At 47.5% G+C, this 14,619-nt stretch overlaps 1 protein-coding gene and 1 long non-coding RNA gene across 2 annotated transcripts in view; both read left to right on the top strand.

The window, feature by feature from the left end:
* Positions 1-14,619, top strand: part of COPA (COPI coat complex subunit alpha) — a 102,763-nt gene that overhangs the window by 27,688 nt on the left and 60,456 nt on the right. Inside the window, 2 exon segments of the mRNA XM_032233993.1 lie at positions 1,285-1,420; positions 3,486-3,568. Coding sequence (XP_032089884.1) covers positions 1,285-1,420; positions 3,486-3,568 — 219 coding nt within the window.
* On the top strand, positions 5,761-13,278 carry LOC116519894. The gene is made up of 3 exons (XR_004256692.1): positions 5,761-5,819; positions 9,913-9,979; positions 13,198-13,278. It is a non-coding gene; the product is annotated as an uncharacterized LOC116519894 (long non-coding RNA).

Here is a 14,619-nt window from a genome sequence, read left to right as displayed (position 1 = left end):
TGCAAACTCCACTCCCCTTTCGCTCCTCTTTTATTCCCTCTATTCCCTCATCGTCCACCTGTGGCCTTACTCCCAAGTCGACCCCTGTTCTTTAGCTCTTCCCTTCATCTGGACACTCTGCACATGAGCACACTGGGAACAGGCTCCAGCTGTTCTTCTTCTGCCCCATTGATGTCCGACTCCGAAGGCAGCTGATAACCGTCAGACGGCCCTGAGCCCCCTCTCTACCTCCGACACAGAGCCCTCCTCAGAGCCTTCCCCAGACTCCAGGACTGGCCCAGGTTCCTCCCCAACCTCTTCATTGTCCGAATCTGATGCCAGCTCCGTTGGCCACTGGCGGGCCACAACAGATAGTGTGGCTGGGGGGTGGGTTGCTGTAAGGGTCACGTGAGGACTAGTCCTAAGTCCCTTTTCTCTGCCGTCGTAACTTCAAATAGTGATAAGTTGAGGATCACCTCTACTGAAATTGAAAGCATGGAGGGAAGGAACTCTGCCTGGAATTCATCCTTTATGCCGGGGCAACTTTAAGCCTTGGTGGACTTCAACTCCCAGAATTCCCCAGCAAGCAAAGCCCCCCCCTTTTTTTTTTGCAAGAGAGAGACCAAGAGGCTAAGAATGTTGAGTCTTCCAAAGTTGAGACTGAGAAGGGCCTTTTCCTCTTCCCAAACATCTGTATGCATTGGACTATAATTTCCACTGTTTCCAGACCAGCTTATCTGATCAAAGCTGATTAAAACAGAAAAAATTGAATTTATTAATTGAATTGAATTTATTAAATTTGTATGCCGCCCTTTTCCCCGAAAGGGACTCAAAAAAGCAATTTTCTCTCCCCTCCTCCCTCCGTCTCTCACACAGAGAGACACAAATACCACATCCCCACGTGCAACTTTTAGGAATGCACCCTTCAGTCCATCAGTGCACACCTCATACAGCCGTTCATTTACTTTTATAGACACAGCCACCATGTTCATATATAACACCCATTTATTTGCTTTTGTATACAACACATCACAAAACCAAAATGCAAGCAAGGAAGAGGAAGAAGCTGGCTGGGGAATTCTGGGGGTTGAAGTCCTCCAAGGCTTAAAAGTTGCCAAGGTTGGAGACCCCTTGTTTTATGGGATGGGGAAGTCCTGCAGGAGCAGCGGGCAAGGCAGGAGGTGGATTCACATCCAGCACGGTCCGACCCAGCTTGCCAACCGCTGGGCAACACTGCCCCTCTTTGCCGTTCCCTTCACTCTGTCCACTGACCGCCGACTGCTGTGCCTCCCTCCCCCCCCCCAGAGTCCAAAGCCTGGGAGGTGGACACCTGCCGCGGCCATTACAACAACGTCTCCTGCGCCGTCTTCCATCCTCGGCAGGAGCTCATCCTGAGCAATTCGGAGGACAAGAGCATCCGAGTCTGGGATATGTCCAAGCGGTAAGCATCCTTTGGACCTGGGCCCCACCCCACCCCACGGGATCCCAAGCTTCTGGCCTCCTTGGGACTTACAGGTGGACTTGGCAGAAAAGCTCTTGGCAGCTCAGCTGAAGGCAGTGATTGGGTGGTTAGTGAATGGGGAAGTGGTTAAGGTGCTAGCCTGGAAACTAGGAGACAGTGAGTTCTAGCCCTGCCTTAAGCCTGAAAGGTGGCTGGGTAACTTTGAGCCTCTCAACCAGGAGACAGTGAGTTGCAGTCCTGTTGGCATGACAGCTGGCTAGGTGACTTTGGGCCACTCGCCAGGAAGTCACTAGGAGACTGTGAATTCTAGTTCTGCCTCGGCCATGAAGTCCCGGTGGTTCTCCTTGGCCTTCGGCTCGGCCTATTCACGCCCGCCATTGCCTCCCCACCTGGATGATCCCTAACAGGCAGTTGGGCTGACCCCACCCATCGTGCGCCACTCCCTTGCCCCCCCCTTAGCAGCAGTTTGCCTGCCTGCCCCCCCCCCCGGTCTCTTCTGTAACCTGTCAGCAATTCCAGCCCCCTCGCCGCCGCCTTCCCAGCCCTGTCGTTGCCACCCGCCACTCAATTGGCTGGCAGCTTTTCATCCCATGGAGTGAAACTCCCGGGACAAACGGTGTCTCGGCCAATGGGCCGAGGCCAAAGGGGGATTGCCGGGGGAGGGCTAGCAGAGGAGGAAATCTGGCTGCGAATGGGCTGAGGTTGGAGGCAAAAGAGGCACAGCCCAGGGTAGGAGCCTGTGTCAAGGTTCCAAATAGCATCCAAAATTAAATCAGAGTCCAAGGCAAAGGATTCCTCAAAGTTCCAATTGATGAAGAGAGCCGCGTTGGCACATCTGAGAAAACCCGAATCTGAAAGCTTCCCGGTTTCCCCCCACCCAGTTGAAAGTTCAAGATCTTGGCCCCATAACCCACCAGTCCATCCCATGGTCCCATCTCCCACTGCCACACTGGAAGCTTCCACCCATCCAGTTCCGGTCAGGCGCAGAGGTGCAAAGACAATGGATGACCTTGAGTTTCTAAGAAGAATGTTGTTATGCCTACGTATCATCTAACTCCATACAATCCCATTTTCCCACCATAGAAAAAGGCATAGTAGAATAATAGAAAGTGGGGCAGGCCAAAGAGCCCCCAAAGAAAAGATGGCTGCAGGCCCACCAGGAGACAGAGACTTCTAGTCCCACCTTAGGCCTGAAAGCCGACTGGGTGACTTTGGGTGGCCGAATTTGAGAAACTCTTGATCAGGATCAGTTTACTTTATTTACTTTATTTATTTATTTATATGCCGCCCTTTTCCCTGGGGGGACTCAGGGCGGCTCACAATCCAGGGGGAGGGAAGAACAAAACAAGGTACACACATAGAGACAATACATCATTAAAAAGCGCAACAGTCATACTATTCGGGTGGGGTTAAAGTCTTTAGCCCCAGGCCTGTCGGGACAACCAGGTTTTAAGGGCTGTGCGGAAGGTCTGGAGGGTGGTGAGGGTACGAATCTCCACGGGGAGCTCGTTCCAGAGGGTCGGAGCAGCCACCGAGAAGGCTCTCCTCCGGGTAGTTGCCAGTCGACATTGACCAGCTGATGGGATTCGGAGGAGGCCTAATCTATGGGATCTTATTGGCCTAGTGGAGGTAATTGGCAGTAGGCGATCTCTCAAGTACCCAGATCCAATACCATGAAGGGCTTTGAAGGTGACAAGTTTTCAGCCCTTGAACCCTGAAGCTTCGTTGACTTTGTTGACGGATGCAATCATTCTCCCACAGATCTGGAGATGTTAATGTGTGCTCTGTGCCCCCCCCCTTTTGTTTTTGGTTCATCTTCTTTTATCCATCCCTAAATCCCAAGCCAGTGTTTCTCAACCTTGTCAACTTGAAGATGTCTGGACTTCAACTCCCAGAGTTCCCCAGCCAGCATTCGCTGGCTGGGGAATTCTGGGAGTTGAAGTCCAGACATCTTCAAGTTGACAAGGTTGAGAAACACTGTCCCAGGCCAAAAGAATTGACTTCCTGCGTCTTTTTCTCTCTGCTTCCCTCCCTCCCTCCCCAGCACGGGCGTTCAAACCTTCCGCAGGGATCACGACCGCTTCTGGGTGCTGGCGGCTCATCCGAATCTCAACCTTTTCGCGGCAGGTAAAGGAACTCTGGGGGCCCCTCAGGTGGGGCCGAAAGATTTCAAGGGGAGGGGGGGTGGCCTGAAAGGTTAATCCCGGGGAGTTTGCCACACCTGATCCCCACATGACTGAAGTCCTCGACTTGTGACCATGTGTTTAGTGTACTGCTGAATGACTGGAACATGCACTTATGACCTGGTGCCTAGCAACCGCCTCACGTTTGTGACGGTTGCAGCGTCCCAGGTCCTGTGACCGTCATTCGTAACCTTCCCAGCCAACTGACGTCAATGAGGACACTGGGGAAAAAAACAACAAGATTGCAAATTGAGGTCACACGTCTCATTTTACAACACTGGCAAAAAAAAAGGCTGTAAACTCAGGTGTGGCCACATAATGACCATACAGCTGAACAGCAAATGTTCCTGCACAATTGTGGTGGTAAATTGAGGACTACCTGAGGAGGAGGAGGAGGAGGACTTTGGGGTCCTTGGTTAATTTCCTTGCAGACGTTTCATTACCCAACTAGGTAACATCATCAGTGCTAGAAAGGAGAGGGGCTTCCCCTCTGCCCTGTCAGTGTGGGTTGTTTTCTTCTTGTGGTTCCTTGGTTGGGCTGGCTGGGCTGTCAATAACCCGGCGTTATAGGGGGAAAATGTCCAGACCAAACGTAATTTCTAACATTGGATTTTCCCCCTTACCAGAGGGAGCCCCCTGGTGGAGGACTGTGAAGCCATTACCACTCCACTGGGCTGCACAGTAGAAGCTATTTTAAGGCAGTACAGTAGAAGCCATTTAAGGCACAACAGACTGTATCTTAACAGAACACACACACACACACACACACACGAGGGGTGTTAGGGCTGTCTTACCCCCACAGTGTTTGTTTCCAGACAGTAAGTCATCTGTGTACTAAGTTTGGTTGAAATTGCTGGAGGCGTTCTAGAGTTATGCTGGAACATACATACACACACACAAACAGCTATCTATCTATCTATCTATCTATCTATCTATCTATCTATCTATCTAGGTAGGTAGGTAGGTAGGTAGGTAGGTAGGTAGGTAGGTAGGTAGGTAGATAGATAGATAGATAGATAGATAGATAGATAGATAGATAGATAGATAAGATAGGAAAGAGATGGAGATAGATAGATAGATAGATAGATAGATAGATAGATAGATAGATAGATAGATAGATAGATAGATAGATAGATAGATAGATAGATAGATAGATAGATGATAGATAGAAAGAGATGGAGATAGATAGATAGATAGATAGATAGATAGATAGATAGATAGATAGATAGATAGATAGATAGATAGACAGAGATAGATAGATAGATAGATAGATAGATAGATAGATAGATAGGAAAGAGATTGAGATAGATAGATAGATAGATAGATAGATAGATAGATAGATAGATAGATAGATGATAGATAGATAGATAGATAGATAGATAGATAGATAGATAGATAGATATAGAGATAGATGGATAGATTGATAGATGGAGATATAGAGATAGATGGATAGATAGATAGATAGATAGATAGATAGATAGATAGATAGATAGAGATAGATATAGAGATAGATGGATAGATAGATAGATAGATAGGGATATAGAGATAGATAGATAGATAGATAGATAGATAGATAGATAGATAGATAGATATAGAGATAGATGGATAGATAGATAGATAGGGATATAGAGATAGATAGATAGATAGATAGATAGATAGATAGATAGATAGATAGAGATAAGAAAGAGATGGAGATAGATATTCTATTTTATTGGTAGTTCTTTGATTGGGAAAGGGTTTACTGCTGGATTGTCAGAGACCAATGCCTGTTTCCTCCTGGCACGTAGGAGTTTATACCTGGTTTGGGTAATGAAAGGTCTGCAAGAGCTCAGAGAGCTCAGAGTCCTCCTCCTCCTCTTCCTCCTCCCTGCAAATCCCATTCCCTTCCACACTGATGACGTTACCTAGTTTGGCTAATGAAACGCCTGCAAGAGGAGAGCCAAGCTCAAGAGAGCATCCCTGGCCGAAGGGGTGTCAAGGAAGCCCGTTGCGTTCACTCCCATCAGCCGGGTGCCCTTCTGGATGTTCTCCTCTGTTCTCCAGGTCACGACGAGGGATGATCGTCTTCAAGCTGGAGCGCGAGAGGCCGGCTTACGCCGTGCACGGCAACATGCTCTACTACGTCAAGGACCGCTTCTCCTACGCCAGCTGGACTTCAACAGCTCCAAAGATGTGGCTGTAATGCAGTTGAGAAGGTGAGAGGGGGAGGGGCCTCTTTCCTCCCTCCCTTTAGGACACAGGAGGGGGGGCTCCCTGACACACATCCTCACCCCCCCTCTAACGTGTCTCTGGGCCTTTTTCAGCCCTTCCTCTTCCACGCTTTGCACCTGCTTGGGACCATCCACCTGCCTCGATGAGTAGAGTAGAATAAAAATATGGAATAGGAATGGAATAGGAAATGGAATGGAATAGGAATGGGAATAGAATTAGAATAGAATAGGAATTGGAATGGAATGGAATAGAATCTGGAAGGGATCTTGGAGGTCTTCTAGTCCAGTTCCCTGCTCAAGCAGGAGACCCTAGACCAGTGTTTCTCAACCTTGGCAACTTGAAGATGTCTGGACTTCAACTCCCAGAATTCCCCAGCCAGCGAATGCTTTTCCCTTCCCGCTATTCATCAGAAATATCTGGAAAATCCACACAAAAACTCCAGAATTTCTATTTCCTAATTTAGGGGGAAAACTTTCTTCCGTAAAAAACGGGGAAGCAGTGATTTGTGTGTCTCTGTGTCTGTGTCTGTGTCTGTGTATATGTACACACACACCCACACAAGGACGCAGTGGCTCCATGGCCAAGACGCTGAGCTTGTCGATCAAAATCGGCAGTTCAGCGGTTCGTATCCCTAGCACCGCATAACGGAGTGAGCTCCCGGGACTTGTCCCAGCTTCTGCCAATAGCAGTTCGAAAGCACGTAAAAAAATGCAAGTAGAAAAACAGGAGCCACCTTTGGTGGGAAGGGAACAGCGTTCCGTGCTCCTTTGCCATTGAGTCATGCCGGCCATATGACAGTGGAGACGTCTTCGGACAGCGCTGACTCTTCGGCTTTGAAACGGAGATGAGCACCGCCCCCAGATGTCTAGTAGGCGGGAGGTATCGTCACGACATCTGGAAACCAGCCATAGTCAACAAACGAGCCCCACCCACCACCCATGCCGTTACAACACGAAACAACAATGGACACACAGCCAGCACCAATCTACCAATCATGATACAACCACACAACCAATCAATCCACTTACTGAAACAAAGCCAGCACTCCCCCACCAAGATTTATAGAAAGACGGCAGCTCCAGCCACACTTTAAGCTGAAGACCCCAGCCTGAAGATGGGGAGTGAGACCTCGCTGAAACGTTGCCAAGACAATCTCAATCTTACACGGGAAAAAACCCGAATAGAACAAGACCACCATACCTGCACCCGTGAAAATCTACGAAAACACACACAAACACACACTCTGTCTCCCCGCCTATTCACGGAAGAGGAGATCTATATTTCCCCCTGAACCTTTTCCTCCTCCCTGGATTGCCGTAGAAACCTCCAGAGGACAGAGGCAGCTGAAAGGCGATGAGTGAGCCAGACTACAGGAGTAGCAGATGCTTAAGCGGCTCTGAGTAGCCAGATGGGACCCCAGCTGAGGCTCCGGCCTGGCTCCGTGCCCCCCGTCCTCTTCCCCGGCCAAGGAGGCATTGCTCTTTCTGGAGCGAGTGTTCAGCCCACGGGGGGCTTCCCCCTTTCCTTCCCAGCGTTCTGTTTGGGTGGTGGGTCCCCTTTAATCCTCCGGGCGTCTTTGGGAGACGAGAGCCCAGATTTACGACTTCTCTGCTTATTAAACTTTCATGCTGCCCTTCTCGCCTAGAAGCGATTCTAGGCTGCTCACAAATTAAAAACAACAAAATGAAACATTTTAAACATTAAAAACCATAAAGATTAAGTAGCTAAAATTGACAAAAGATGGGCAGGAAGGGAGCATTCTGCCCGGTGGTGGTGGTGGTGGTATCTGTGTGTTGTTTGTCCATTAATCATCTCCAGACTGACACCTCCCCATCGTGACCTCAGGCCAGCTGGCACAGCTGGATATGTGGGCCGTTCTGGAAGGCCAAGACGTGGGGGCAGATCTCCCCCCCCCCCATGTTCCAGAGGGTGCGAGCATGGCAGAAAAAATCTTCTGATCCCACCAGCCGGAATCCCTTGATTTGAGGGGGATCCACTGCAGGCCTCTTCCTTTGGTGGGGTGGGTGGGTGGGGGCAAATCCTCTTAGTGGGAGACGATTCGTCGGATCATTTCTCTTTATCATTCTTTTTTAAATTTTATTCAGAGTATTAAAATACCAACTCCAAAAGGGGAAAAAAAATAATTTAACAGAGGCAAAACAAAACTAGGCAAGAACATTTTTAAAAAGTGAATTGAATCAATGGCTGGGGGGAAAAAAAGGTTAAAGATTAGGGATATAATTTGTATTGGTAAACAACAAAATAACCCAGACAACATGATGTTTATGAAGCACTAAATAAATGTAACAGTAGAAAATTAATAAAACTTTATTTTTAAAAAGTGAATTGAATCAATGGCTGGAAAAAAAAGGTTAAAGATTAGGGATATAATTTGTACTGGTAAACAACAAAATAATCCAGACAACATGATGCTTATTAAGCACTAAATGTAACAGTAGAAAATTAATAAAACTTATTTTTAAAAAGTGAATTGAATCAATAGCTGGAAAAAAAAGGTTAAAGATCAGGGATATAATTTGTACTGGTAAACAACAAAATAATCCAGACAACGTGATGCTTATTAAGCATTAAATAAATGTAACAGTAGAAAATTAATAAAACTTTATTTTTAAAAAGTGAATTGAATCAATAGCTGGAAAAAAAAGGTTAAAGATTAGGGATATAATTTGTGTCCTGGTAAACAACAAATAATCCAGACAACATGATGCTTATTAAGCACTAAATAAATGTAGCAGTAGAAAATTAATAAAACTTTTTTTTTTTAAAGTGAATTGAAAAGAACCAAAGACCAATAATAATAGCTCCCCCCCCCCCTTAGAAAAGCAAGTCCAATATTTATACGCTTCTATATCTGTTGGCAACCAATTGGCCTGTCGGACATTACCTTTATAAAAGGAAAAATAGTTTTCTGCTTAAACAACAGCAAAGTTGAAAGTTTGAGGCAGTGTTTGAGGTCTGCTGTTGTGATTCACTTTGCAGAAAGTCTCCAGTTCCTCGGATTCTGGAAGGATTGTGGTCAGTGTGTCAGGGAGGTTTCCTGCACTCATCACTTGCCATTTGCAGCTGGTTCCGGGGATAGGAGATTTTGGGCCCCCCTTTGAGGATATTTCAGGGGTTGCCACAAAGAAGGGAGATCAAAGGGTGGAAACAGATCAAGGATAGAAGCAACCTGAAGGAGGGATTTCCTGACAGTTAGAAAAATTAACCATTGGAACAGCTTGCCACCGGAACTTGTGGGTGCTCCAACACGGGAGGTTTTTAAGAAGAGATTGGACAGCCACTTGTCTGGAAAGGTATAGGGTCTCCTGCTTGTGCAGGGGGTTGGGCTAGATGACCTCTGAGTTCATTCTAACTGTGTTACTGTCAGGCTTCCAAATAGCATCCAAAAGTAAATCAGAGTCCGAGGCAAAGTATTGCTCCAATTTATGAACAGAGCCATGTTGGCACATCTGGGAAAACCCGAATCTGAAAGCTTCCCGGTTTTCCCCACCCAGTTGAAAGTTCAAGATCTCTCCCCCCACACCCACCAGTCCATCCCATGGTCCCATCTCCCACTGCCATGCTGGCAGCTTCCACCCATCCAGTTCCATTCAGGTGCAGAAGTGCAGAGACAAAGGATGACCTTGGCTTTCTAGAAAGAATGTGGTTATGGCTACATAGCATCTAACTCCATACAATCCCGTTTTCCCACCATAGAAAAGGCATAGTAGAATAATAGAAAGTCTGGCAATGTCCTAATGTCCAAAAGAAAAAGATGGCTGACAGTTACTCTATTCCAGTGGTTCCCAAACTTGGCAACTTTAAGACTTGTGGACTTCAACTCCCAGAATTCTCCAGCCAGCTCTGCAGAGCTGGCTGAGAATTCTGGGAGTTCAAGTCCACAAGTCTTAAAGTTGCCAAGTTTGGGAACCACTGTGTCTATTCAGTTCTAACTTGGCGTCTCAAGGCCTGGGCACCCACTCAGAGCCAGCCCCACTCCTGACCTTTCTCTCTCTCTCTCTCTCTCTCTCTCCCTCCCTCCCTCCTCTCTCTCTCTCTCTCTCTCTCTCCCCGCAGCGGCTCCAAGTTTCCCGTCTTCAACATGTCCTACAACCCGGCTGAGAACGCTGTGCTCCTCTGCACGGTAGGTGGGAGAGGCCCGGCTGGAGGAGATTGGGGAGGGGGGGGCTGTCTGGGAGGGGAGGGGGGCTGGGCAGTCGGTGCTGTTGCCTGCCACAGCTGCCTCGGCCTGGATCCACAAGGTGGGAAGTCGTCTTCCGTCACGGAGGGGAGAGCAGAGGTGTCACTGTCCAACGTTCTGTATTTGCAGCCCAGGTAGTCCTCGACGTACGACCATAATTGAGCCCCCCCGCAGTCATTAAGTGGGTCATCGTGCTCAATTTTACTTTTTCTTCTTCTTTTTGCATTGTTCTAACAACCGCAGTCGTTAAGTGAAGCTATGTGAGCACAGGAGCCACCAGAACTTTGGGGGAATCCGTTGGTATTCTGAACCGGGCTGCCCTCTCTGACAGAAATGGTGCTTGGGCTAGATGACCTTCAAGTTCCCTTCCAACTCTGTTAATCTGAGAAGACTCTGTTGCTTATTAGAAGTAACGAAAGGCTACCGCAAAAGGGGGTAATTTGTAGCCCCAAACCACGCCCCCCCTCCCAATATTTCATGAGGACTAGCACCCTGATTTACCCGCTGCCCTTTATCTCCTTTCCCCCCCACTTTCCCCCTTTTCCTTTGCCATGCGCAGAAGTGCCACATGGAAGCACACTCCCAGTTCCAAATCAATAGCCAAGATTAGAGCGTTTCATGCTTGCATCCGTGGTAACTTTGAAGCGACTGATCCTGAGGACTTCCTGTCTGATTCCTCCTCCTTCCTTCCCCGTTCCCTCCTCATCTCATCAGTCACACAGCAAAGCCCCAGAGTTGCCCCCTTTTGCTCTTTACCCCAAGACTTTCTTCCCAACCGAACCCCTCGCTCTGGTGCTGGCAGACGGATCATATGAGTTGTAGTCCACTCCATTCAGAGAACACCAGCCTAGAGAAGATTGCTAGCACAGTACAACTTAGGAACCACAATTCGGGCCAACATGGCGCTAGGCGAGACGGTTGTTAAGTCAAGTTTGCCCCATTTTATGACTGTTGTTGCCACAGTTACATGAATCACGGCAGTTGTTAAGTTAATAACACGGTTGTTAAGTGAATCTGGCTTCCTGTTGTGGGCCAGTGGAGCTGGCAGCAGAGTCGGACAGTGAGGAGGCTGGGGAGGAAGATGAGCCAGCCCTGGAGTCTGGGGAAGGCTCTGGTGAGGGCTCTGTGTCGGAGGCAGAGAGGGGGCCAGGGCCGCCTGGCAGTTATCAGCTGCCTTCAGAGTCGGAGATCAGTGGGGCAGATGAACAGCTGGAGCCTGTTCCCAGTGTGTGCATGAGCAGAGTTGCCAGACGAAGGGAACAGCTAAAGGACAGGGGTCGACAGGGGAGTAAAGCCACAGGTGGACGGTGAATGGCCCCTCCCAGAGGGATAAAGGAGCAACAGGGGAGTGGAGTTTGCAGGAGACCATTTGTTAGGTTGGCCATTAGATTCGTTTCAGGAGTGTGAAGATCTGTCCCTGAATCTCAGAGACTCTCTGCCTTCCGCTTCATGCTTTTTGGGGAAGCCCCATGGCCTGAAACAGGCTGGGAAGGTCGCAAAAGGGGATCATGTGACCCAACCGTCATAAATACATGCCAGGTGTCATGTCCAAATTTTGATCATGTGACTATGGGGGGATGCTTCAACGGTCGGAAGTGTGAAAAAGGTCGTAAGTTATTTCTTTCACTGATGTAACTTTGAATGGCCACTAAATGAATGGTTGTAAATCAAGGACCATCTCTGTTTGTTTTCTAATCCTTGTTACGGGTGTTGTCAGGGTTCCAAATAGCATCCAAAATTAAACCAGAGTCCGATGCAAAGTATTGCTCAAAGTTCCAATTGATGAAGAGAGCCACGTTGGCACATCTGGGGAAACCCGAATCTGAAAAACCCACCCAGTTGAAAGTCCAAGATCTTGCCCCCCATAACCCACCAGTCCATCCCATGGTCCAATCTCCCACTGCCACACTGGCAGCTTCCACCCATCCAGTTCCGGTCAGGTGCAGAGGTGCAGAGACAAAGGATGACCTTGGCTTTCTAAAAAGAATGTGGTTATGGCTACCTATCATCTAACTCCGTACAATCCCATTTTCCCACCCTAGAAAATAGGCCTGAAGTCCAAAAGGAAAGGTGGCTTTCAGGCATGACTGGTGATTTTTTTTTTAACCCATTTTCTGCTGTGTTTCTCCAGCTCGTCACCTTTTAAGATGCTTGGATTTCAACTCCGTTCTGGGAGTTCAAGTCAAGTGGCTGATCTCCAGAAATATTGATTGATTGGATTGGGCTTTTTGAAGATTTGAGATTTAACCCCCCCCCCCTTTTTCAAAACTTCCGTGACTTTCCTTCTTAAATTCCCCCCCCCCCCGCAAAACAGGGATAATAAATTAAATAAATAAATTCATTACGGACATCAGCAAGATTGGAAACCAGCCCTGGAAATGAGCCCCCCCCGCCCCCGGTTCGCTCAGTCCTCTTCTGTTGAAAACCGAATCGACAGTCCCCCCCCCCCCCCGGCTGCTGTTTTATTTATTTAGTCCATTGATTAAATTTGTTGGCTGCCCATCTCGTTTCCAAGAGACGACATAAAAATATTTAAAACCACCAGAGATAAACCCTCCTAAGATACATGTGTTAGAATTATTAATATGAAAGATGTTTAGTGAAATGAAATTACCATCAACATTAAAAGTAGCCTGGTCAGACGCTGAAATACACCATGCAAGCGAGAGGAAGAGAGTGGAAGAGAGAAGGGAGAGAAGAGAAGGGAGGGGGGGGAGAGAAGAAGAGGAGAGAAAGAAGGAGTGGAAAGAGGAGAAGGGAGAGGTAAGGGAAGAAGAGAATGATAGGAGAGGGCAGCGGGGAAGAGGGGGAGTGGAAAGGAGAGAGAGGAGAAGGAGAGAGGAAAGGGAAGAAGAGAATGATAGGAGAGAGGGGGAAGACAAGGAGTGGAAAGGAGAGAGGAAAGGGAAGTAGAGAGAGAGAAGGATGATAGAGAAGAAAGGAGGGAGGGAGGAGGAGGCAAGGAAGTGATGGATGGGGTATAAATATGGTGTATGGAAAGCAGAGGAGCAAATGATATAGTCTTTGGGGTTGATGGTCAGAGGAATTGATATAATGTTGAATAATACAAAATGTTGGTTATGATGTGATTATTTGTATAAAAAAAGAGAAACCCTCCTAAAGACAATAAAACGAATTTATTGGGGTTTTTCTCTCCGCAGAGGCCGAGCAACTTGGAGAACAGCACCTACGACCTCTACACCATTCCCAAGGATGCCGATTCCCAGAACCCCGATGGTGAGTTTGGCTATGCCACGGCGTTTATTCCCCCCCCCCGCCCCAAATAAAGCTTTTCCTCTCCCCTTCCCCCCCACCCCCGGAGCCCAAATGAGATTGGCAGTCCGAAAAATTCATGCCCGTCTCGGATTCCGTTTTTTTACGAGGGGGAAAATATATTTTATAAATCCCGTGATTAAGCCACGCTGCGTCCTGCCTCGTCACCCAGCAGGCTGTTCGGCTGGCCTGCTTCCCTCCGCGGATTTCTCCGCACGGCCCCACAAATCTGTGGCAGGCAGGGGGGGGGGGCGGAGGCTGCGGAGGCGGCTGTAAAAATGCCCAGTCTTCATTTTGCTCCCCTCTTTGGCAGCTTCTGGATCGAACCTTCCGGCTGCACACATCAAAATGAGTGGCTGGAGCGTCTGCCTGATTCAGCGGGCCTTTCCCCTGGGGAGTCCCCGTCCCACCTGGGTCCCCCCACCCACCCCCTGCCTCTGACGTCAGGAAATGCTGCCCTCCCTCCCTTCCCCCAGCTTTAGAAAACCCAGTCACGCCAATAGCTGTCCTTGGCCACCACGGAGGGTCTCTAAAGTCCTTCTCCCATCTCCCCCATCCCCTTTTCTCTTTCTCTCTCTGTGAAGGAAGGCACAAAACAGATTTATTTAACTTTGATTTACAGAAGTCCTATCCCATTTTTCTTCCCTTCCCTTGCATAAAAAACTCATTTTACATCACAAGTCTTCCATCCTCTCCCCCCCGTGAAGGCACAAAACCTAATTTTTATATTATTTTACTGAAGTGTTTTTTCCCTCTTCTTTCTCTCCCCACCCTTCTCTCTCTCTCTCTCTCTCCCTCCCTCCCTCCGTCCTTCCTCCTCCCTCCCTCCCTCTCTTGACACAAAACCTTATTTTACTTTTATTTTATTTTACTGTCCTTCTCTCACCTCCCCCCCACTCCCTTCTCTCTCTTCCCTCTCTGCCTCAAACATTATCTAATCTATCTATCTATCTATCTATCTATCTATCTATATCTATCTATCTCTATCTATCTATCTATCTATCTATCTATCTATCTATCTATCTATCTATCTATCTATCTAGCTTTATCTATCTATTTATTTATCTATCTATCTATCTCTATCTTTATCTTATCTATCTATCTCTATCTTTATCTATCTATCTATTTATCTATCTCTATATCTCTATCTTTATCTATTTATCTATCTATCTATCTATCTCTATCTTTATCTATCTATTTTTCTATCATATCTATCTATCTATCTCTATCTTTATCTATCTATCTATCTATCTGTATCTATTTATCTATCTATCTATCTATCTATCTATCTCTATCTTTATCTATTTATC

Source organism: Thamnophis elegans, chromosome 17 (genome assembly GCF_009769535.1).
Source record: "Thamnophis elegans isolate rThaEle1 chromosome 17, rThaEle1.pri, whole genome shotgun sequence".
Taxonomy (NCBI): Eukaryota; Metazoa; Chordata; class Lepidosauria; order Squamata; family Colubridae; genus Thamnophis; species Thamnophis elegans.
This window is presented reverse-complemented; position numbering and strand designations above follow the sequence as displayed.